Here is a 27,249-nt window from a genome sequence, read left to right on the forward strand (position 1 = left end):
AGACTGGCTTATGAAAACATATTAAATGTCACATTTCAAACCAGGTAATAAAATATGACCTTCCGAGCTAGCAATAAATTTAACACGAAGGAAAACAGTTTTATATCATCCCAATTTATGGATAGTAGTTGTATACAGTGACTGAAATAATATTCATATCAGAGACTCTCAAATGTCCAAAATAGTTAATGTGCTCTTTATATAGTTTATATATTTATAATTCCTGATTCCTGAAAAGGGAACTTAAAAAAAGTGTTTTTACTGTATTACGGAAAGTCATTCTGACATGTAATTACAGTCTAATATGTTACTGTAACATGTAACTGGAGGAGTGAATTGGTTGGCGTACGTATACACATAAAATAGATATAAGAGACGAACACATTATTGAAGTAGATTGGACTCAGATATGACATTTTATCTTATTTACAGCATCGGACGTAGAAAGACTTTTTCAATTTGTTCTGTACTGATGTTGGCGTCTGCCTTGGCGTTAGCGTGGGCACCAGAATATAGCAGCTTCGTCTTCCTTGAATTCACAGTTGGCGCAGCGTGTCACGGTCTCTTCATGGTCTGCTGTGTTCTCAGTAAGTCTCTAGCTGTATTTACCAGCAATGACAAAACTCTACTGTATTCGTTATACTGATAAATAAACACTAGTTAGCAAGTGACACTGTCACTCCCCGTCGCTATTAATGGTTTGGAAATAGTCAAGAAATTATTATATATACGTTATATTTTTTACACAATTAATGAAAACCATATACTTATGAACACATAATATGACTTACTCTTTCTATTCAATGTGGTCTGTGTTTGGGTATGGGAAGCACGACAGCTAAATCAGCTCAGCTAACAAAGCTCGAACCGTTCGATTGAAGGGCAGCATGAATATGACGAATCAATAATATTGCACTTGTTTCTAGTTTTTGCCGTTTTCTGTGACTCAGGTCCGCTAAGTGTTTGCTAAAAATGTTTTACAGGAAAAAGTTGCATCACATATTATTAATTTCGTGGTAATGATTTTCTTTATTTGATTTAAATTTGTGAGCTTATCCTTAACACCTTTACATAACTATTTTCATAATCACCATGCATGGATTCGATATTTCGAAACAATTGTGAAGTTATATACAGTATTGTCAGTGTTTACATTTGATTCATTGTACTTTTCGGTTCACGAAAGCGTTTATAGCATATAAACTTGCCAACTTTATTAAGCGAGCTCATTCTGAAAGTAGTATAGTCACTATAAACAGCAAACCGTCCTTCTAACATTAATATTTACCAGAAGAGCGATCAAAACACACATGGTATTTTAAAGTTAATGGACGCCAAAGAGCTGGCCCTCACTAACTATTTATGTTCTGGATAATTGGTTTATCTACCCCCAACAGGTGTACGGAGGCCTGTTATGTTATGTATTTGGCTCCTGCATACGATAACAAGTGCCAAGATGTATTTGATCAGAACTGAACGTGTTATTTCATGAGCCAGTGTATGTCGTTTAACTTCATTGATAATCCATTCTGAAGACGCCCTATCCGGAATGTTTTTCTACAGCAGAAACTCTACTCCTTAATCCGAGAATTCGCATTCCGGATCCAGTAATGTGAGAAAAAGACATTAATCGGAACATATTTCTGAAGAATCTCCGTAGTTTGTTTTGTCATCAAATGTCTCCAGCAAAGACGTTTGTCTATTTGACAACATTCGACTGCGCCACCACAAGCCGTTATAATTTGTTAAAAAACCCAACATATTTACAGAGGGGAGATTCCTCAGAGTATAAAATAAATCACGCGAGTCTAAATCTACAATGATATTGTTTCGTTTAGCCGGCTAATCGTTGTGTGTATTCACGTTTCCTTTAATACGTTTTACTGCAAAAAGCTTGCAACGCAGGACAATCCAAACTGCCTCTCTCTATCTCTCTCTGTATATATACATGTATTGTCTTGATATGAAGTTTGGAATAATAATGTTTTGCGATAATGTATACATTCTTTGATATATTTATATTATTTGCTTTACCTACGTAAATGTTTGCCTCTTAAGTAATCGGGTGCTACCTTTCATTAGGCGTGGAGATGGTCGGACCATCCAAACGAGGAGTGGCCGGGATCCCTATCCATATGTTCTTCGCCACTGGTCTGTGTTACCTGTCTGGAGCCGGTTATTTCCTGCGGAATTGGCACTACATTCAGCTGGCGGTGGCTATACCCTGCACCTTCTACCTCTTCTACTGGTGGTAAGTAAACGTTAGTGACAGTGGGTTTGGCATTTCACAACCACATAGCTTGTAACATGATTTCCAACAATATCCTAAACAGTTTTGTCATATTTTGGGAAGAACTAAAAGTAAAACACTTTTTTCTTGAGATAAAATTTAAATTTTGATTTTCGTATTAGAAGGAACTGGCTATTCGATAATTATGATTTATTTCTTTCAAAAAGAATGATATGAATACTCAAGATTCCTGCTTTAATCTTGTATGATAGAAGATACGATAGTTAGGCTAGCAATAAGAAGCATCAATTGGTATTCTTCACACATACTCATGCTACTTCAACAAAATTCATTTTTCCACACGAGCATGAACTTTTCTATTATCGCATGCAACGTTAAAAGGGATGTTATTCACACGATGATTTCTATTCTGGATTTGAATAGACCTGCATTTACAATTGTTTCAAAAGCTATTCGTGGATAAATCGTGCTTCACGATCTATTCCATTTTTTAAAAAATATTTTTGGCATCGTATTAAGATATCCGCTGAAACATCTAGTAAAGTGATTGAAAATATTAACTAGTCTCGACAGTAAACAGCTATATTCACGGTAGATGTAGTATGTACGCATCATTAGCAACTGATTGTATACTATTTGAGGAAGCTTGTTGGGGAAAGAAACCACACACACGCCATTCAGGATCTCTAAGACATTGCTGTTGGTTAAAAAGTTACAAGTGCACAAGCTTTTGTCTAGAAAAGATAATGCTAATGACTAAATATGGTCACTGACTAGCTAAGACGATACATACTTAAGACATTCACAATCGCCAACTGAAGAAACAAAAAGCGACAGCACAACCATAATTCGAACTCAGGATCAATACAACTAGGGCAAAAATGAACTCAGAATCAATACAACTAGGGCAAAAATGAACTCAGAATCAATACAAAAAGGACGAAAATGAACTCAGAATCAATACAACTAGGGCGAAAATGAACTCAGAATCAATTCAACTAGGGCAAAAAGAAACGCAGTATCAATACAACTAGGGCGAAAATGAACTCAAAATCAATACAACTAGGGCGAAAATGAACAATACAACTAGGGCGAAAATAAACTCGGAATCAATACAACTAGGGCGAAAATGAACTCAAAATCGATACAACTAGGGCGAAAATGAACTCAGAATCAATACAATTAGGGCGAAAATGAACAATACAACTAGGGCGAAAATGAACTCAGAGTGTATACAACTAGGGCGAAAATGAACTCAGAATCAATACAACTAGGGCGAAAATGAACAATACAACTAGGGCGAAAATGAACTCAGAATCGATACAACTAGGGCGAAAATGAACTCAGAGTCAAAACAACTAGGGCGAAAATGAACTCAGAATAAATACAACTGGGGAAAATGAACTCAGAATCGATACAACTAGGGCGAAAATGAACTCAAAATCAATACAACTAGGGCGAAAATGAACAATGGTTCTATTCGTGTTTTTTCTGTAGGAAAGGGAACATCACAAGTACACTTACAATTTCCTTTTGATTTGCATGAGGTTATTCCTCCCTCGATGATTCATTTGTGAAGCATCCCTTTTATACTTTCAATTTACAAACTAATGTATAAAGAACATGAAATGTCAATACACATCACCACAAATATGAATTATCGCACTATGGTATTTAGAACGTCATTGTACCATACGTTTCTGGTACACAAAATCAATTCTTCATAAAAAACTTGGTCTAAAATCATTCTTCATGCTGAGAGGATAAACATTTTTCACACTTTAGTGAAATAAATTATATTTAGTCTCATTGAAAGAGACTTTTATGTAATATGCCTTCACAAAAGATGTCCCGGACCTTTGCTATCTTATTGATATTTTATGAATTTAAATTTCCTGAAAATATCATCATGTAATTCATGCACTTTGGAGATTTTTCGGTAACAAAAATATGCCGTAAAACATTATATGATTTAAAAAAAACGTAATTTAAAAGTCCTATGTGTACAACCTGTTTTATGCTCATAATATGAACATAATAAACCAAGTAATTGATTAAAGATGATACCTCTCCGCATAACCAAGTATGCCCAACACATAATCTATACCGTGACGTCACTAGAGGGAGGACCTACTTTAATGCTACGGGTGGGGGTCATAGTGAGCTTAAGGATTCCCGTGCCATCGGCAAAAAACTCACTACGTATTGTTTTTTCAGGCTTGAACACGGCTTTGATAACAAAAATATGTAAAGAAAACCATACGTTGCAGGAGTTAAATGACAAAAATATTAAAGATAAAATAAACAAAACATAATCAACTACATTGTTCTGAGTGTAAAATGTGAGCAGGGCTAGACCAGGATTGGAAATCTGGACTTCCGAATGTTGTATTATCCCTCTAACCAACTGAGGTCACTGGCTATCTAAAGTCCCCTGGCTCAATTGCATAAGAGTTACATCCAAAACAAAATCAAAGGGAGATTATTGAAAATATGAAAATCATAGTGGAATTATCTGGTGTTATACCTAAAGAGGGACAGGGATCCTTAAACTTTATAGTGTATCATTTCTTTTATCCTATTTTTATCTTCGTATGCATGACCTCTGAATAAGGACCAGCTATAGGGTGAGGTAAACAACAGGTACATAACATATGAAATTGAGACACATGTTTGCGCTTTTTTTAAAACATTTCATCGGATGCATGTTATTACAGTTAGTTAATGAGTGCACCGGCAGCGTCCCTCAATATACAATCAGCCAAAATAAGGTTTTTACAAAAATTATCCAGTTGATATGAATGGTAAAGCAATAATCATCATCATTGTTAATGATTTATGATAATAAAAAATAATTATTGGTAAATTACATTGTAAAACCTTAACGAAGACGTCTGCTTTTTTAAGTAGAGATATAGAAAGGGCAAAATTGAAAATCTTATTCGATATGAAGCGATATAAGAAGGTAACGAGAGGCAACTGTATGAATAAGCAAGGGGAAAATGGAAAATGATTTGCAACAGATGGCCATCTTTTTAAACGTTAAGCACAAAACTTTAATGCCTTCTTACAATGTTGATATAGAAAAGTGTTTTGCACACATACAATAGCTTGTTTTGAGATGCGTATATGGAGGGAACGATGCGAGGCTATAACACAAAAGTGTGTGCTTCTTTTTCGTTTTTGCGATTTTGAAAGGATTTTATAATATGATTTATCTGCTGATTTTTTTTGAATATTTTTTATTGAAATTATGTGAATAAATAATCATCAAATATTAATGATAGAAAAGAGAGGATATTGTTTGAAATTACCCAATTGGGCTTTTTGGTGAAAAGGAAGCACGCGCGAATTATATAACATTCTCCAACTCAACGTTAGCCAAAAACAAGACAGGCTTCGATCAGAATATTTTTTTCTGATTATTACATTTGTCATTCTGTATTGTTGCAGGTTACCTGAAATTCTTGATAAGTCAGATGACGGAAGGCTTATTTATTAATCAGACTGAAACTCGTAACCGCTGAAAAAAGAGTGTACTCATAGTAGACTCGAGTACGTTTGAGCCCCACTTCCTCTTTTCCCTTTTGCCTTGTCTTTTAATCTCCTCACCACATCATAGCGTCGCAGGGATGCAGATAAATGGACCAAAAACCGTAAGTTCTAAAATGAATTTAAAACTGTATCAAGTTTGACCTTTGCAACAGTTCATATTTACGCTTTCGTACAATATGGCACAGGTTATGACATCGCTTATTACGGAAGTTGCTTTTCTGCAATTGTTAATGCATTATATATAGCTCAATATATAAATCATTCAATTTCTAAACCAAGAATAAGTAGCTTTGATTTGGATGAACATTGATAGTTTTAAAAAATGAAAATGAAACGATTTGTCTTGATAATTTTTGGGTCACAAACAGCACGAGTTAGGGCTTCTGTTTCAAAGTAATTTATTTTTATAATAACTTATAAGTTTCCTCTTGAATGGGCTTTGTTTAACTCCAGTTCTCAATCGTCTGATCACCTAAACTTGGCACGGGCTAACGGTATGTGTTAAACACTAATTGATATGTAGATAAACGGTTACAGTAACCTATTTCGGTTTATTCTATAAATTAATTTGTCTAAGCATAAGCATAATACTATTCGATGTATGAAGCGGAATGTTGATACTGTTGCGAAGGCCAAACTTATAAAATATCGCGATCGTTTCCGAAAAAACGGTATTTTCCGGGTTTTTTCTTGGGACAGAGCGTGCTGTACTTAACGAAGACATGTTCTTTTTGATGATTGGGATCGTTGCTGCCGTATAAAGAAGATGGGAGTGAAACATGAAAAACGACCCCCATGTGAACCTGCCCATTGAAGTTGTGATGTTTCCTACCAGAGATGTTAGATGCCGAACCGAAATGAAGAACATGCCAGGTAGCCTTGAATATCATTGGACGAAGAGTGTCTTCTGTTTCATAATTGGCAACATGCAGATGACCAGTACATTATGATTTCACAATTTTACAGCCTCATCTTTTCGCACAGACCTTTTCTTTGCAAGAGCTAACACGAATTTTGTTCAATTGGTTTTAGATGACAAACGTTTGGTTTCATAAATACTAGTTTAAATATTAATTTCATCTGATATCAAATCGATGTTAGGTAGATGATAAATGAATAATAAAACTGCATTGCATCAAACAATGATGTAATGCTAAATTGGTATACTTCATATTACAAAAGAAGCATTTAGCGAGTTAACTATTCTATAATGAGGATACTCAGCTACAAAGAAAAGTCAATATGGCTTATTATGATATCGGATGGAATATGTTTTGCCAATCTTGCCTACCAGCTATGTAGTGAAATTAGATTTTCCTTCCAAGTTTCTCCCCTATCTTTTAATCGTATGTGTACATCAACGAACAACAACTGTTGGACACGAATCATCAACAAGCCGTCACAAGCCTGATATAAACAGATACGACATCGAGAAGACATTTCCAGGATGGGCATCTTTTATATTATTCTCCACATCTGAGGATGAATGCAGTAACTAAATCAACGTTACACAAGCGAAGCTGGCTGTTTTCACCGCAAACTACAACTTAACCAGGAGTATTTTCTTTTTAATTGGTTTATATGTGTGTTATATATGTATTTATGTATGTATGTATGTATGTATTGCCTTTGCAAATAAAAAAATATGTATTGTACATGTGAAATAATTGTATACCTTAGCATTAGGGAATCTAATTTATCTTAGTTGATATGCTGTCAATTATAGAATAGTTAGCTATGCACTGTATCTTAAGAAAATAAAGACCCAAAACTTAAATTTGCTAGCCCACATAAGGTGTTGGCCGTCTGCGCACCGGTTGGGAGGTATGGCGACATTATTGTTGTTCTTTATAGAAAACACGGAATTAAATAAAAAATGTTTCTTTCTTTTTTCGTTCAGATTTGATTCGATATCAGCTGAAACACGAGAAATATTGAATTGTTTTCCAAAGGATTGGTTCAGTTAAAACAAGTGAAATTTTGACATCTAATTTTGAATACTGATACTTAAATATATTTTCGTTTTGAATGTCACGAAAGAAAAAGTCGACATGACTCAGAACTTATTGTCATAGCATTAAGCATTCATGTTTTATTTGGTTCGGTGTTTTTCTATAGCATAAACATGATTTATTTTTGCCCTTTTTATAAATAATTCCTTATCCACATTTGTAAAAAAAAACCAAAAAAAAAACATTGTCACTTTAAAACTTATATTTTCTCTTATTATATATTAAAACTTATATTTAAAGTTTTTCTGCATAATATTCAAATTAATAGATAATATTTAATGTAAAAAGACCTGTGGATAATTCATAAATAATTATACCTGATAAATAAACCATTAAAAATCGGTTCTTTTTCAAAATTTGGCGAGGAAGAAATGATGGTTGCAGTCCATGGAAGAAAACAAGAACTAAACGATTGAAATTAAACTCTTTCTGGCCTCATTGTTATTGGATAGCGCATAGAACTATATATAGAGAGAAATAAATTGTCATTACTGTTTTCTTTAAAAGGGTTTCATAGATGTCAAAGCAATAAAATGTGGCAAACCATTCATCGTTTCAATAAGAATAGCAATTTTCTATAAATAGGTTGATTTGTTTGCATATATTTGTACCAGACACGACAGGATAACGTACTCGAAAAAAGTAATTTCCGAGTTATACGCTTTAATTTTGAAAGTTCAACCCCAGTCAATCGATAAACAAGCATGGGCGAATAACAAGTCTATATATATAACACAGCGAACTTTGCAAATTCAAAAGATAGGGCGTTTTATTGATTTTGCAGTATAAATGTCTGTCGGAATAACAGCTTTTTATTTTGCAGTTAAAACGCCAACTCTATCAGCTGCTACTTTGAACTACCGGTGTTTTCTTAAACAAATTGTGATCAATAGTGCTATCATTGTCTTTTACAAAGAAGCGCATCAAATATATCGGTACACAATCTAACCTTGAAGACATTTATGGATGAATAATTTACTTGCATTAATTAATGCTGTAAAATGTAAGGTTTGACTGTTATAATGGAGATTTATTTTGCTTGAATTTATGTGCTTGATCAAATTTATTATCAGAAATCTGAATGAAAATGTTATCGGGAACAAAAAGAAACATGAAATCCTTGCCATTATTTAATTGCTTTGTTATCCATTAAATCTGTTTTTTGACTTTTAACAAAAACTCAGTTACTATGGTAGATTTATTGGTTATTCACAAAGGAAGTGAAGTTGAATTGAAGTTTCTGATTTTGAAAAGTTGATAGGCGTGACTTTTGAAAAAGGTAAGGTATCTCGCTGTAAAAATGGAAACCCCAGTTCCGTGATCGTGTTGTTGATAAAAGGGCGCAATATCAACGGTAAGTAACTGTTATATTTTATGTCCTTCCGCTGTACCTCAGGAACTATTCCATATTACCTTTCAAAGGTTTCAATACCCAGGCACATATCCTCGTTTGAAAAATATAATATAAATGTCACGAGAGGAATCACATTAAAGACGAACGATCTTAAAAAAAAGACTCCAAGAATATTCAGTTCCAAAAACAAATCTAATAATGAACATTGAAAATCAAGTGAGGACATAATGCCTGTTTGGTGGGGGTGTCGTTAATCGCGTATCGTTCACAATATACATAACGATCACAATTGCAACTTCTACTGCAAAATTAACTTATCACAGTTGAGAAAAACCTAAGGTGTGCAACATAAAATATTTCTGTAATGGTCGTTGTTTTCGCCTGTTGCCTATTATATTGATTTCTAATTAATTTAATTAAGATGAGAAATTACCCCTAAATAGTTCCTGAAGAACAGTTATACACAATCGTGGCTAAAATAAACTCGTTTTTGTGAACATTGAAGTATTTTTATATGCAAAATGTGTTTATGCAAATCATCATGAAACTACTTTTATATTTTCCAGATATCATCTCCATATCGCCTTCTACCCTAGCCAATGCCTCCAAAAGACCAACGGATAACATGTTTAAGATAATTAATTCTTTAGAGTTTTGTATGGTCTAATGCCAAATAAGTCCGTTAGTCGTATGCTTATATATCATTAATTGTCGCCGCTAGTTTACTACAATTCCCAAGGAAAGTTTGAGTCAGTAACCAAGGGAGTTATTCCTGTGATCAATGGTACCGATAACATACAATACCGGTTAGTGTGTGTATTGCCTAATGTAAATTGCAGGCTGTTTGAATCAAATGTAAAACAAGAAAATCGATGACAAACCAGCCATATTTGCTTGAGCTGTGAAGGTTTATTGTACCCCATTTGTTCTGACAGACTTTAAGTGTAATGCCTGGTATTGCATCAATGCTGTAATATAGAAACATATCCTGATGTACTGGTGAACTTCGTAACAGAATGAAACGTGTACATTACGAAACTTTAGCCGCATTGTAAACTTGATGGAAATGGAATGTTTTAACTTACTTTTGTATATTTCTTCTTATGATTTCGAATGTTCTTTAAACTGTATTAAGCTTTTTTATACATCACTTATTTGAGGCATTCCTTATTTATTCTTTGCCTTGTTTCTGTCACATTTGCGCTGTCTCAGTGGTGTTATTGCTCGCCAAACATTGTATTATCTCCTGTAATAAATTGGAGAGTTTCTGCGTGCTTTCTTCTAATGTATAACATAATTCAACGCATCATCTTCAACAAAACAATATCGATATTTTGAAGTAAAAATATTGCGTGCTTGAACTTTCAGAATAATCTTATAGATAGGTGTTACAATAGTAACTTTCAGGAATCTAACCTCTTAAACCTTTTTTAAAGGTATTTCAAAATTGAATTTAGATTCGAATTCTTATGTCACTTTAATTTTCAAACTTAGTCGAAAATTGTCAGATTTAGTCGTGTTATGAATAAAATACACCATTAGGTTGAATAAAAGATGTCTTTATAGGTGGCTCAGTAAAAACAATAGACAGCATTTTTCAGGTTTTAGTAATATCGTGAAAATCTTATCAATCCATCGTAAGATTTAGTGTACTTGATGCTAATACGCGATAAATAGATATATACAAATCATCAGACAAACACTTTCAATACTTAGAGAATACATTGTTAAAAGACATTATTTGAATTCAGTATACATCGCCCTTACTCTGTCGAACAATTCAAAACATCATATATTTTATTAGCAGTACATTTATTCCGCAAACACAAATGAACCTCTGTGGACACATGACCGATTAGACCTCGCGTTGTTTTTCGAAGGTGACCAGTATGACGTAAGAAGCCTTGGTGTTTGTAAACCCTGCTGACAACGATACTGCCGACCCCTCCCTGTGTCCATTCCCCGGCATCCAATTACAATACCCATGGTCCATCAGTGGTTACGAGATAAAACCTAATCAGAGTCTCTTCTATAGAGCAGTTATGTGCTGTTAGGAAAAATTGTTCCCATTACACTTTCTTAAGCGTTCTGGCTGCATGTATATGTCCTAGGTTTATTCCTGAATCGCCACGATGGTTGATCAGCAAGGGGCACTACGAGGCCGCCGAGGTGATTGTCAAGCGTGCAGCGGAAGTGAACAAAACAACAGTTCCCGATAAGATGTTCGACGCTAACTCCGTGGAAAAAGTGAAAGAGGGCCACTTGTGGCATCTGTTTATGTCTAAGACCCTCTTCTTCAGGACCATCATCATATTCTTTAATTGGTGAGAATATTCTTATGAATGTCCATTTGACGTGCACAATGATTTGTTGTAAGAAATTTAAACACGCTAATGCTGTATGATAAGAAATCGTGATGAGATTTATTAATTCTTGTATAATAACTAATTTGTAATATTCTGATAACGTGTTTTTTTGCGTTTTAATATAATATTGCAGATATGTTGAATTGTGTTTCACTAATTCGCCGTTTTTATTGAATAGGTTCTTCATTAGAAAGGTTTGACCTATTGGTATCGAGAAATACTCTTTGTACCTAAACACCGTTTCTTATGATGTTAACATCAGATGTTCCAAAGGGTATATGCACTACAACAAAATTTCATTACAAATCAATAAATATTTTACATGTGAACAAAAATAACGATGACTATTTCTCGATACTGGTTGCATGTTCTTGCGTTCATCGTGTGATTATGAATATTTTAAGAAAAGATGTATTCAGGATAAAATTATCATAGGTTTGTTGAATAGGCTTGTTTTATATCTGTTTTAATTTTCTTCATAGAGCCAATTGTTGCACTTCTCGGAACGATGCCAGGGTTTTCACTCGATCTGTTTCATAAGACTGGTGATGTCCATAGGACGAGGGGATAGGGGAATCAGGCATCTGGTAGACCAGAGACCGATGGACACTTATACCTACTTGCAGAGTTAAAGATTGGGATAAACTATGGTTGTAGATTAGATTATATTCTCACTAAACAGACGAAACACGTTCTTATGGAAGTTTTTGTCTTTGTTTTTGATCCTAGGATGGTGATCAGCATGATGTATTACGGTGTGACCATGCACTCTGGCAATCTGGGAGGCAACTTTTTCCTTAAGTTCTTTATCCTTGCTGTGGTGGAGTACCCTGCCAATGGTTCAACAATATTTCTTCTCAACGCTATGGGCCGGCGAAAGCTCTTGTCATTGTGTATGATGGTTGGAGGAGTTGCCTGTATGTGCACTATTTTTACTGTTCTATATGGAGGAGAAGGTGAGCATAATGTGCAAGGACAAAATTCCATTTAAAATCAATTTTATTTTAAGCAAGTTGTTGATAATTTTTATCGTTGATGGATACGTGCTGTTGTAGTACTCATATAATACAGTGAAATTATACATGTGAATATATATACCTAGGTCAATTTACTTCACCCTTTAAATACACTGACTACTCTTTATATGTTTGAGAGGGGAAACACCCCGACTTTTTGTTTATTTGCTACGTATTGTGCATTCTGTAAAACAATAAGTTTTGAAAAACAATGATCAAATGACTGATGTTTTTTCTCAATACAATTTGATTCTGTTGACAGAGCTGGAACCGCTTACCCTTGGGCTGGCCGTGATTGGGAAGATGGGCTCGGCAGCTGCCTTCGGTGTTGTTTATGTATATTCCATGGAGTTGTACCCTACCGTTGTCAGGAACGGCGGAATGGGAGCCAGCTCTTGTGTTGCAAGAATAGGAGGCATGATGGCTCCATATATTGCTCAATCTGTAAGTCATTTATACAATATATTTTTTTCATCGTCATTGCTCGATAGATGATGACCAGTCACTGATCGATGGTGATGTTCCTGTAATGCTTTCCGGCTCCTTAACAAATAGTTGTAATGAGCCAACGTTCATTGATTAATCACTGATGACTCCTCATTAAAACCCCAATGATGATCCAGCATTGATCGACCACTGATGGCCCGCCATTAATAGATTAGTGTTGGCCCGTCAATAATCGATAAAAGGCTGATGGCCCGTTTATATTCGATCATAGGAAGCCCGTAAATGTTTACACAGTCATAGTCCGTTCTTGACTGATCGTGACCATTCAATTATCGATTGCTGATGGCCGACCCGTCAAAAATCAATCGCTAATGACCGTCAAAATGATCGATTACTGATTGCCCTTAAATAATCAACCACAAATGGCCCTAAAATAATCGAATACTGATGGTTCGTCGATAATCGATCACGGATAATCCATCAATTTTGAATCACTAATGGCTCGTCAATAATCGATCATTAGTGGCTCGTCATTAGTAGATGTATTTTGTATTTTCTTAATGTTTCCTTTCACACACATACAATGTACACGCTTCTCGAGTAGCAAATGAAGATGTTTATTTCGCAGTGAAAATACTTATCACCTTGATGCTGACATTACATTGAATTTAATAATATTATGAATTCTAGGTAATTTAAATACATTTCAGTAAAGTTTCGTGTATAGTTGATTGGAAAATGTCTGTAGAACAAGTCTTACAGTATGTTATTTTTTTAAAGGGAGAACTGATAGGAGGTAAATTTGGACAAGCCTTCCCATTGGGTATATTTGGTGCATCCTCAATCACTGCAGGACTGTTATGCTTGCTACTGCCGGAAACACTAGGGAGGAAACTTCCAGAAACCATCGAAGACGGTGAAAACTTTGGAAAGTAAGTATTATATATCTTACATTTCCATTTGTTTGTCACACATTTTTTTCTAATTGCAAAAGGACAACGCACTGATTATAGCTCACCTGCCCGAAATGAGCTTCTACCATGGCACAGCGTCCGTCGTCCGTCTGTCGTCCGTCGTCCGTCCGTCAACATTTCCTGTAAAACGTTACTAGTCCTGAACGGCCGAATAGATTTTGACTTTTTTTTTTTTAGAAACTGTGGGTGTGGTCCCACTGGGGGTAGATGGGTATGGTCCAATATGGGAAATAGAGGTAAAACCTTTCAAATCCTTCTTCTACCATAAGGATTACGGGTTTACATCCTGATTTGGTCTGAAGTATCCTTAGGCAAAGGGCACTCAATTTTGTATAAACGGTGGGTGTTGTCCCCTTTGGGGGAAGGAAAGGGGCCAAATAGAGGAAATAGAAAATATTTATTTTTAAATTCTTCTTCTAGCGTAGAGATTAAGGGACTTTATTCTTAATTGTTCTGAAGCATCCTTTGGCCAGGGGCACTCCATTTTGAGAAAACGGTGGGCGTGGCCCCACAGGGGGCAGAGGAGCGGGGCCCAATAGGGGAAATATAGGTAAAACGTTTAAAGTCATTCTTCTACTATAGGGATTAAGGGATATTATCAAAATTTAGTCTGAAACGTCCTTGGACCAAAGGCATCCAATTGTGTATAAACGGTGGGTGTGGCCCCACTGGGGGCAGAGGAGCGGGACCAAATAGGAGAAATGGAGGTAAAACGTTTAAAATATTCTTCTTCCATAGGGATTAAGGGATTTTATTCTTATTTATTTTGGAGCGACCTTGGTCCAAGTTGACTCAGTTTTTGTATTAACGGTAGCTGTTGGGTTGGGGCCAAATAGGGGAAATCGAGGTAAAACTTAAATTCCTTCTTCTACCATAGGGAATAATGGATTTCACACCAATTTGGTTTGAAGGATCCTTGGGCCAAGTGCACTCAGTTTTGTATAAACGGTGGGTCTGGCTCCTAAAGCAGAGGAGCGTGGCCCAATAACGGAAATAGAGGTAAAACCTTTGAAATCCTTCTCCTACAATAGGGATTCAAGATTGTATCCCAATGTTGTCTCCATCAAGTTGTCTAGAAGTGCCTGTTACTATTAAGATGTATTCATTAAAACAAGATGACCACCAAACTACCATCCTGGATTATGTCATTTGACGTTTGTTCTCGCCATATCTCCAGAAATACTGAATGGATCTTTCTGAAATTTCATATGTGCATACAGTACCTACCAAGGAGTGCTATATCTTTACTTCATATCAAGTACTTTAAACATATATCCATGTGAGCGATACATGTCCCCTGGGCATCTTGTTAATAAAACACGCTGTTACAGGATTCTATGTACAATAACTATATTTGTGACCAACATTCTTTTTAAATTGCATGTTAAATAAAAGAAACAAAATATAGCTCCAACATTTAATAGATTTGTCAAGATATATGAATACAACATTCACAGTGATCAATTGTCTGTTTTGAGTCCTACGAGCAAATGAATAAATCATCTAAGGGTTAGAAACTTGTTTTAAAGATATTTATTGATAAAACATCTCTTATTAATAATGATTGGATGATTATAGCTTGACTTGCTCCTCATGACATGATAAAACAGTCTGATTAGTTAATAGTAACACTCATCAATAAAACAAACAAGAACATATATCTTATCGACATAAACCGATATATTTTGTTTAAATCGAACTGAATTGGTGCGAATTGATATACCAACGCTTACCAGACAAAATATGTTGATTTATTGTTTTTGGAGCATTTCCGAATATTACGTAACATGGTAGTGACTCTGTGTTCCTAGTAAAGTCATGAGTAATTGAGAACATTTTAATTTCTATCAGGGATCTAATCTCTAAGCTTTATGCTGTGAATATGACAATGTTACTGAATACTGTTTACCCAAGTATATGACATCAGGGATGAAATGTTTAATCTGCAGAAGCGTTTGTATGGTACATGAACTAATGAAGAATTCAAAAACTTGATTTCTAAAGCAGATTTCTTTTTTAATAAAGGATTATGTACATGCAATTCATGATATGTCGACATATTTGTAGATGTTTGCTAATAAGGATACTCTTCAAATTGCTTACAGGGATGCTGACGAACCCCTTTATGAAAACCAGATAAAAATGGTACCTGCTGATGTTGAGGAAGGAGATTATCCTGATGATAAGGCGTTTCTGTGATATGAGAAACTTATCGGCTATATGAGAATATATTGTCTTTGAAGTATCTCACACAAAGTGTATTTTATATCAACAATACTTGCCCCATACCTTTGGAGCAATTTGATATTTTATTTTTATTTTGATTGAGTAGAAGGGAGACTCGACTTTACAACATTGCTACCGGTATCATTCACTCTTCGTCCATCGCTTGCTGCTATGTATATAAGTATCATCTGATTTCATACATACAACAATCACAACGGACAATGTTTTATCCGTTGAGTTGGACCAAAGTAGTGCTTGTTAGAAGAAAATAGAGTAAGAGAATTAGCTCGTTATTAAGTTATAGAAAAATAACAATGCAATTAAGATTTTCATTTGTTTTACATTTTCATTTGAATGAAACTCTCTGTTCTTTTGGTTTCTTGGAATATGATAAAATCGAAGATGAGATACTCCATTAATATTTGTCTGTATATTTAATTTTATCACTATCAATCTAGGATGCTCAATATTCCAAAATCCTCTTTTTAAAAAATTAATATGTGTCATATGAACAGTTATGCTTTGCTATCCTTTCAAATTATCAATACCTGTAGTAAATTTAAAATGTAATGATAACTTCACATTACATTCGAACCTTTTCAGTCTATCAAATATGACGCTTTCTTTACAGATGATCTTAAATCATTGCTGATCGGCTGTAATCTAGTATCAATATGGCGTTATATATCAAATGTAGGTTTGGTTTTTCTTAAATGAAAAAGTATGTGTATAATGATGAAAATGCTACGTTTGTAACCGTTCTACTTTGTTTGAGATAGAATGGGAAAGTCTGAATGTACATCTATATTCTGTATTTACTTCTTTTTTTCTCATCTTTGTTCATATTCATAAAATCAAGACACTTCAATTGGTTCAAATGGATGAAAATATTCTTTTGTGTATTTTTTGGTCAACGTTTGACTAATTTAAAAATTAATTTTTATGTAAAGGGTGTGTTTCCTATCATCGAAATAAATTTGAGAATTCTTTCTTATATAAACTATTATATATCTATTAAAACGTCTAGTATGTTTAAAATCAGAAAGCGAGATTGTTCACCAGGTTGTTGTACAGATATTACAAAGACAATAAATGAATAGCGATGTAATTTTAAATATCACATTTTATATGTCTTCCACCCTCATATTCCTTTTAAAATGATGTACATACTATTTATTTTATTACATGTTTCTATTATAGTAAGTCACCATTATTAGATTTTTTAGTCATCCGTCTTACTACCTATGATCTATGGACTATCCGGTGGTTTGAGTCCTTTTATATTGGTATACCAGAATAGTTGATATTACATTCGGTGTATTGAACTACTTGACTAAATTAGGTGATTACATATACATAACTCAAGAATGAATGTTTCAATTATGATTGGCCATTCAACAATCAATGCAGAACTATCTGTTAATTTTGTTTAACAGAATCACGTCAAGAAAAAACTTATACGATTATGATGAATTTATTGCATTAAGAGAAGTATGTCTTTCTAATATAGTCGCGCTGATAACTAATAAACAATATCATTATATGTGTATTTCGTAATGTTCGTTAATTTGTAATTATGTTCATACAAGGTTGTTTCTGTTTATAGATACTCTACAAGCTATATAATAGACTAGAAAGGAGCATTCTGTTAACTTCTAAACTATAACAAAATGGGAATATGTTACAATACCTTGATAGATGTTTCGTCATGTACGAATACCAAACACAAACATGAAGAAAATATGGAAACCAATTATGTATAATGAGGTACGTACATGACTAAAAATCTGATAAGCTATGCAAATATCCATTTCAGTATTCCGTAATGATCTTGTTAGAAAGCAAGTTATTCAAACGCTAAAATATATAATATTCAAATATCAATTTTTTGAACTTTGATTATTCTAACATTCCATCACTTAATTTGTAATAGATTTTTGTTTTCTTGCTCATATATCAACACGGATCTGTATTCCGTGTGATAAACAGACAATCAACGGAGTAACTGAAAAATGCTTCAATCTCTTAAACATTTCTATAATTTAAGTAACCATGAACTATAACATCTTTCTCATTTGTTTATGATATAGGTATCGTGAAGTGATACGAGGGATATACACACTCTATTTAAAGGTATTATGTGAACAACACTAAGCAGTAAAGCAACAAACAACAGATCAGTTTGTAGTAGTTTTAACTTACACTGAACTTTATCACTACACGTGTAATTTTGGAATATTCGTCAGTCTTCAATATAATGTATTTCTTTTAAGACATTCATATCAAGGTATGTGACAACTGCTACACTTTCAGTTATTCCCTGATGCATACAAGAGATAACATTATTAAGATCACATCTGGCAAAAAAGTTGAAATCATGTAAACCTCTTTTATCTTTGTATTGTGCCATTGTTTCAACAGAAACGCCACTCATTGCCCTTCACAATAATAATTCATACAAAGTTAATGCAAAACTCACCTGTAATAGTGAGATATATTTCTGTCCTGCGGATACAAGTATGTTGAAAATGATGATTGCCAGGAGTAAATAGGACACAGAGCTTTCTCTCTTAAAAAGTGTCAGCCTCTGTATGTTTTTTGTTTAAGCATATATTTTCTCTCGCTCTCTTGCAATATCCCGTATTCGTTTTTGAAAGTAAAGAAAATATATTTTTAATGAAAACGAAAACAAAAATATAATATACAATACTAATATTATGTTTAATGATATTGTTTTCGAGAATTATGAAAGTCTAATTTCAAAAGTATCTTCGTAAATTTATTTACAAAACGGTTTTAAATTAACAGTTTCTTTCGATTGCAGTGCCAATAAGGTTTACGATTGTACAATTTTTATTAAATTTGTCTTTTTAAAATGAAATAAAAAAGACCACATGTTCACATTTATCTCGTTTGTTGTCTATATAATATCCCCTCTTGGTGTTAGGAAATAGGAGAGCTCTGACGCTTTAGTAAGAGTTTGTTGGGGTACGTTTGGTAATAGCTGCATTACCAATAATTATAATGAAATACATGTACATCAATATTATATTTTTCAACAATTATTGAACAAATTTTGTCAACTTATAATAATTACTTATTGGTTAAGCAGTGCTGACCCAATACCTGGTCGTGTCCAGTCGGGGAATCAAACCACGACCGTCACATTGAAAAGTGAATATGTTATCCACTACGCCAATAGATCATTCCCGATCAGAAAACGAAATTAGATTAATAAATAGCACACAGTCAGCGGAATGAGTAACATTTCAGTTTTTTTTTCAAAAACGGCCCTAGTTCTACAACTGACGCTTAAGTTTGAGGTGAAATGGCATTCTAGTTGCTGAGTAACCATATGTATCACTGTTGTTCTGATATATTATTTGTTTAAGATAACCTAACCAGTTCTGGATGTATAAAACTCTGTCAACATTGCTGTTGTTCTAAAACCCATACACTCATTGATAATGGTTAAAGGGAAACAACTCTGATAATGATGTTGTGTTAGACTTACCAAATGGTAAAATGCGTTTGATTTGTACACAACAGTTGTACAGCTTACACTACGACAAACCATAAACATAAAAGACATAAAATTCCAGAAAAAAGGAAAACGGTGGATGATCGTAAAAATTACCCCATTATCTGATTCTTGCAGAAGTACAAGAAATGACTACAGGCTGATATTTCTTTTGCGTTTTGCATATTGTTTATAATAATATATAATATGAACTTTTATAAAGTAACGTGTTAAGTTTGCAAAATATCCCGAAGGCGCTTTTGGACATGACATATTGCAGTTGTAGGTTTACAGAAACGCGCATACAAGTGTACATATACAGATATCTAATAAATCACCAACAATGAACGCTAACGTAAACATCATTCTTGATTATAGCGAGTGATTTCTGTTTTATAACAGATTGTAAAATAGATAGCTTCAATTCCGAAACGCCAGCTTCCATAGGTTATAGTACGAGAGTTTGGAACACCCATAGGAGTGAGGCAAATATCTTGTCTGATCGAATTGAGGCGATTACTCGTTTTTGGCAACGAGGGTCTAGGGAACTCTTTCAGGTAAGGGCATTTTCTGAAGCATCATTACTTAAACTTGTCTCAAGCTCTGCTCACCGGAGAATTATGGTCTCAGGAAACACTTGTTCTACTGCCAAAGAAGGCGAGCAGAGTGTTTTTTTTCTGAGTTCTATATTTTTCTTTTATAGATATGTTCATTTCAGTGTCGGAATGTAAGCATGCTAAAATTATTTTATAGCAACTTCGATATTGATAGAATCTTTTGCATTTTTAAACAGATCAGATAGAAACAATATATTCACACAACAAATTGTAGTTTTAGTATAGATGTCAAAAATCGGGACTTTTCATTATTAACATTTTGATGTCTAATAGGCGTACCATTTTTTTTTGTGGTGAACGATGATTATCGATGTCAACAGCACGTGCCACGAATAGGAATAACCTAATTTGATTCTGTTTCTACCGTAGGGACGCGTAAATATGTCTAGGAGAGTGAATCACATCAATCTATGAGTGTTCGAGCTCGCATTTGTCAATATAAATTATCATTTGATTATAATTAATTTGAAGATATCTAATGCAGTGTCACGAAATGCGAAACGACCCTGTCATCTATTATTTAAACAGTAATATAAAAGACATTAGTAATGGAAATTCAAATAATGACTTAGGTCATGGTTATCATGGGTAATAAAAAGTTATGTTTTCACAATGAGGTTACAAACTGGGGTACTGTTGGGTAATGGCCGTGGTTCTACCACGGTAAGTATATTTGCCAGGCGTTTGCTAGAGAAGAACACTTACACAAACGTGTAAAGCTCAATTTACTTCTCTCAGAAAAGTTATTGGGTTGTGATTTCACACGTTATGTATTAGAAATGAGTTACAAAGTATAAAGATAATTTTGGTACCAACAGTAGATAAAAGCGTATGCTAAATTAGCACATGTAAAGTAACATTTGGTGTAGAAAGTGTCGAATTACCATTTAGTTTATTTATATTGAAAATTCTAAAAGCAACCTGTGTGAAGTATAATTTAAAAGCAAAATGAATTACATTCAAAACTGTGAAAAAACACTGTTTCGACCAAAGAAAAGCATGCTTCATTTCAATAAGCCTACGAGACTTATGTTAGAACACCCAATCTCTGTCATATTTCTGTTCCATAGCGCTAATGCCCATGACCACAACAAGTAGTTCTAAAGTTTTAGTCAGTTTCCTCTCAAAGAATAGATTCCTACCTCCGTTCTTCATCGAAAGTTGATTTCGAAATTATGGTAGGCTGGAAAGTTTCAATGTTCTACAGTTGAATAGTAAATCGGCCTTACAATGTCTCGTTTAGATAGCATTTACATTAATAACTATTATCATAATGCCCCCTCAAACAATGTCCTGTTCAACGTATGGTATCTATGCAACTATTACCAGTTAGACGATCATTTCAATTATAATTGTTTGAGCAATTAAATATGAATAATAACACAAGTAATAGGAAGTTGATGTAAATGGACTATGGTATCACTATAAGGTCAAGTAACTGATTTGGAAATTTTGTGCAAACAAATTTGTTTTTCAAAAGTAATCAAAGTGCAGTAGTACAGATCGAGGAGAATGTAAACCTAACAATGCACGTTGTTTCGTCAATTCATTTGAATTTTCTCAGTGCCAGGTAGTAAATACAGCGAACGTTGACTCTGTGTGCACAAAATTTACATATAACAACACGAATATTTATTTCTATCGAAAATATGGTAATTAAAAGATAATAAAAACTTGAATTTCAAGTGCATTATAAATTGTTTTACCTTACAAATAACTTTTCAAAGGACCCCATAAGTGATGGAAGAACAAGGCACATACTTCTCGAAACTAATAGGGACAGTGAGAGATATTACTGTCTAGCCTCGGGCCACATGATTGATGACGGGTCAGACTCAATTACCTGTAGGTATGGCACTACAGGACAAGGCGGATGACATGTGGCAGTACTGGTGAAACAGACAGTTCCCCACAGGTGTGAGCGTGCATAAGGTAGGTGTCTTCATCACTTTATAGCATTGACTGTTGTCGTACCTTTGTATCGGTATGTTACGTACCATTACTCGTACTTTAAAAACAACCATATAATACTTGTTTACGATCGTTCCTTGAGTAAGTTATTCTTAATTATATTCTTTCTGTTTTCTTTTCGTTATGTAACGGTCACTTGAAGTAAAAGCGTGATTAAGCCACTGTAGTTGTTTTACACGATAAACATTACAAAACATCGCTCCTCGTATCGACTACAGGTTGATAGCGTTTTATGTTTCTCCTTATATGAATTACTAGATAGGTATATAAAATATCTTAAAATTTTCTATGACATATTTCATATGATTTTATGAAAATATGATCGGCATTTCTGCTTGAAAAACGTGTTTAGTTTAGCCGTATTAATTCTGGATATTGACATTGAAAGAGGCAAAATATAAGGAAAATATGAAATAAAACAGGGCTCTGTACCACGTGCACCTCTTTCATGGCTCTTCATGGGATAAACGACAAAACAACAAAATAACGTTGAAATTAATGACAAAGAAAAGCATGATAATGTAACAATTTATCTCAAACAATGATTACTGCATCAACGACGATTTAAAAACTCAAAGTATTTATAGAATGAAAAATAATACGTTTCAGGCATGACAATTGACTACACAGTATTTGTCGACATTGATTCTTTTCGTCAGGAATTCTTATGAGAATACAATTACTACTGCAAACGTCTCATGAACACTAGGATTAGTAAAATTCTATAATATTTTTTTCCCAACTAAGGTCTTCCCCAATCTGTATCCTGTCCTATCAGCGGTATGACATATGATGTTTGGATATATAACTACGGTATACGTGCTACTTTGTTACGTTAATGAAATGTTACTGCTGATGGCTATAAATACGAAGAAACATTACCGTCACGATGACATGTATGTAGTGTTTCAGTTCATTGTATTTATTGTAGATGTACAATTAAATCAGGAATTATTGTAATTGAATTAACCAGGATATGTATCAAGCATAATTTATTTCAAGGTCTATATGAATAAAACTGTTATCATTCACAAAGTCAGATATTGTGCTCAAGCTCAAATCCTTTTTCAACTAAGGGTTACTTGTATTGAATTCTTACATCATTTCGGCCAAAGTATCAATGAGAAGAGTCGCACAATATCACAATAAGTTAATAAGGTATGCAAAAAACAAAAACGCGACGAAGGTATGGACATGTATGTTGATAAGATAAACAAGAGTTTATACCAGCGTTATGTTAACTCACAACCCAAATTGAAATTAATTCAACAAAAATTCAAACAACTATGCATAAATCATAAAGCGATTTCAATCGCCCGCAATTTAAACAGTATTGTTCTTGTACTTTATGTAATACTATTTTAGAGGTTGATAATTTCCGTCATATAACAGGCTTTTCCATATCTCATTTTTTCTCATGTTATTTACCTTAAGAACTGAATACAAATTAATGATTTACCATCCATGGAAATATGAACATTACACAGTACCTAAATCAAAGTTTCAACTCGGTGTTCAGTTTAAACTACAAAAACTATGAGTAAGGGTTGATTTTTATTCACATCCCTTTTAAACCCTCTTCGAGACACTGCTATAAACATAATCCCTATTTGATGTATAAAGCAGTTAAACCATACACATACAGTAATCCTTTGTTGTTGACCTTTCCATCAATTGACGTATCTGAACACGTAACAGTTTACTGGTTTTTGTGCATTATATCATGCTCGTTGTGGTTTCACAGTAAAATAGCATCTTGAACACCAGAGCTTTTCTATATTATGATCTGTTTGTCACAACTGGTTTAATAATATAACATCAATTAAATTTGCATCTTTGTCTTAAACGTAAATGCATTTATAATATCTTCAGGTAATTACCATACAGTATCGTATACATTTATAGATTTACCACTCTGTAAACAGTCAGCTCAGAATTAATAACCTTAAGAGTGAAAGAAGTAAACATGTAACATTTATATGAGAATGTGAATGTCGACATTAAAATCGAGAAGACCTTTGCGATTGTTTTATTCTTGATGGCGATTGGATGTTATTGGTTTAATAGTATTTTTCTGATTGATCTGGTTTGTAAGGGCTGTGTCGAACGAAGCGAAGTCAAACCTATACATATTCTCAACAAACAAAACATGTATATATAAAAGCACTAAATAACTAATGTTACATTCTTTACTTTCTTGCTCCCGCAAATCATTGCATGAACCAACTCGATATGGCATTTGTAAAAACATAAAGAAGCAGCGCTTAAATTATTGTTCGTTTGGAGTAAGCGTCTCCGAAAGTTCATATGAAAACGGGTGCCAATGGGGACACCGCCAATACATAGAATAGAGAAAACAAAGGTCTCATGTGTGGCAAGGGGGACACCGCAAATACGTAGAATAGAGAAAACAAATGTCTCATGTGTGACAAGGGGGACACCGCCAATACATAGAATAGAGAAAACAACGGTCTCATGTGTGCCAAGGGGGACACCGCCAATACATAGAATAGAGAAAACAAAGTTCTCATGTGTGCCAAGGGGGACACCGTCAATACATAGAATAGAGAAAACAAAGGTCTCATGTGTGGCAAGGGGGACACCGTCAATATATAGAATAGAGAAAACAAAGGTCTCATGTGTGGCAAGGGGGACACCGCCAATACATAGAATAGAGAAAACAAAGGTCTCATGTGTGACAAGGGGGACACCGCCAATACATAGAATAGAGAAAACAAAGGTGTCATGTGTGGCAAGGGGGACAGCAGATCGATGTTGGTTTCTTCAGTGTTCCCTTACACAGTATGTTTGTTTAAGTAATATATACGTCTTCAGATTTCAGTCTGACACGATTTACCTTGCTTCTTCCGGACTTTCAATTTTAAAGTTTGTATTACTTGCTAAAAAGTTTCTAATTTTGCATTATGAAAACTATTCTTATGATTTGTAACCATGAGGATCAGTGAGGGTAACTCATATTTCATCATTTATACATGTAATTGTCAGGCTTGCCAGAATTTCGTTCTTTATGATATATCTTTCAACACTTTTTGTATGACATGAAATAACTTATATACAGTCAATGTATTTTGTGTTAAATAAGATATCTGAAATAATACATGTTATATAAGATATATTTTAAAGAATACATACAACATATCTTAAATAATGAAGGAAAAATCTGATATAATATTAAAACAATATCATATCTCCTAACCTCTATAAGATATCTTACATATTACATTATATCTAAGAGAGTTGATATAAGATATCTTATATAGAATGCATCATATATAATATATCTTTAACACTTTTTATGAAATTAAACGTCTTATATTATGTGTTAAATAAGATATCTGAAATGATACATGTTATATAAAATATCTTGTAAATATGTTTAATTATGTAGGAAAATATCTGATATAATAAAGATATTTTTTTCTTAACCTCTATCAAATATTTTACATGTTACATTATATATAAGAACGTTACTATAAGATATATAATATAGAAAGCATCCTATATAACATTATCAACATAATTCCTGCAATAGATGTTCAGTTGGCTTACATTAAAATTAATCATTATATCATGGCAAGGCGGCCCGACGGTAATGTCCGAAACTGACATCCGTCGTGTCAAATTCATGTCAGGTATGGACTATGCTTGAATCGAATTAATGGGTTTAGCATATATTAGAAGCAAATGATTCTGTTTTTTATTCGTCTATCTATCGTGTTGTTTTAGTCCTTCCTGACGATACCTGTTGATGTCGATGAAGTAAATTCCGGAGCTCAAGATCTCGCCATGAAGTTCGATGACATTCTGGTGCAGTTGGGAGAGTTCGGGTTTTATCAGAAACGACTGTACATCCTTCTGTGTATCCCCTCCATTAGTACTGGATGTTACATGATGATGCAGATTGTCGCCATGCAGGCCCCAGAACACAGGTTAATTCAGTTCACTCTACTCAAGGCGTATTGCACCTTAACAAAATACAATTTTGCCTGTAACTGCACATACCTTACATTAAACTATTTCCGTTTGTAATTTTTTTTATAATCTCTATACAAATATGAACTTAAACATATCCCATCATCTCAAAAGGATATTTCGTGAAGTAATGCATGAACATACACAGCATTAAAAATGTTAATGTAAAACACTGAGGAAAATAGTGTACTATCATCATCATCATGACCTGGTTTCTATCTACTGTATCTACCACATGTTCCATGTTCACTATATCTTAGGTCCTTGGTTATCAGTGGTCTTAGGCTCTTGGTTATTATTGACACTATGTATTAGGTCCATGGTTATTAGTGACACTATGTCTTAGGTTCTTGGTTATCAATGACACTATGTCTTACGTCCTTGGCTATCAGTGACACTATGTATTAGGTCCTTGGTTATCAGTGACACTATGTCTTACGTCCTTGGCTATTAGTGACACTATGTCTTAGGTCCTTAGTTATCAGTGACACTATGTCTTAGGTCCTTGGTTATTAGTGACACTATGTCTTATGTCCTTGGTTATTAGTGACACTATGTCTTAGTTCCTTGGGTATTAGTGACACTTTTTCTTAGGTCCTTGGTTAATAGTGACACTATGTCTTAGGTTCTTGGTTATTAGTGACACTATGTCCTAAGTCCTTGGTTATCAGTGACACTATGTCTTAGTTCCTTGACTATTAGTGACACTATGTCTTAGTTCCTTGGTTATTAATGACACTATGTCTTAGGTCCTTGGTTATCAGTGACACAATGTCTTAGGTCCTTGGTTATTAGTGCCACTATGTCTTAGGTCCTTGGTTATTAGTGACACTATGTCTTAGGTTCTTGGTTATTAGTGACACTATGTCTTAGTTCCTTGGCTATTAGTGACACTATGTCTTAGGTCCTTGGTTATTAGTGACACTATGTCTTAGGTCCTTGGTTAT

At 34.1% G+C, this 27,249-nt stretch overlaps 2 protein-coding genes across 3 annotated transcripts in view; both read left to right on the top strand.

Annotated features, from left to right (window-relative positions):
* Window positions 1–19,104, top strand: part of LOC110454895 (organic cation transporter protein-like) — a 58,796-nt gene extending 39,692 nt beyond the window's left edge. For both annotated transcript variants that reach the window (XM_021504672.1, XM_021504673.1), the window contains exons 5-11: window positions 433–587; window positions 2,083–2,251; window positions 11,284–11,496; window positions 12,268–12,494; window positions 12,817–12,998; window positions 13,782–13,933; window positions 16,081–19,104. In XM_021504672.1, the coding sequence (XP_021360347.1) occupies window positions 433–587; window positions 2,083–2,251; window positions 11,284–11,496; window positions 12,268–12,494; window positions 12,817–12,998; window positions 13,782–13,933; window positions 16,081–16,174 (1,192 nt within the window). In that variant the 3' untranslated portion in view covers window positions 16,175–19,104. The remainder of the gene's footprint in view (window positions 1–432; window positions 588–2,082; window positions 2,252–11,283; window positions 11,497–12,267; window positions 12,495–12,816; window positions 12,999–13,781; window positions 13,934–16,080) is intronic.
* A 3,039-nt stretch (window positions 19,105–22,143) lies between these two features.
* Window positions 22,144–27,249, top strand: part of LOC110454898 (organic cation transporter protein-like) — a 16,092-nt gene continuing 10,986 nt past the window's right edge. Inside the window, exons 1-2 of the mRNA XM_021504679.1 lie at window positions 22,144–22,270; window positions 26,057–26,259. Of these exons, the coding sequence (XP_021360354.1) occupies window positions 26,117–26,259 (143 nt within the window). The 5' untranslated portion in view covers window positions 22,144–22,270; window positions 26,057–26,116. The remainder of the gene's footprint in view (window positions 22,271–26,056; window positions 26,260–27,249) is intronic.

Source organism: Mizuhopecten yessoensis, unplaced genomic scaffold (genome assembly GCF_002113885.1).
Source record: "Mizuhopecten yessoensis strain PY_sf001 unplaced genomic scaffold, ASM211388v2 scaffold8103, whole genome shotgun sequence".
In the NCBI taxonomy this organism is placed as follows: domain Eukaryota; kingdom Metazoa; phylum Mollusca; class Bivalvia; order Pectinida; family Pectinidae; genus Mizuhopecten; species Mizuhopecten yessoensis.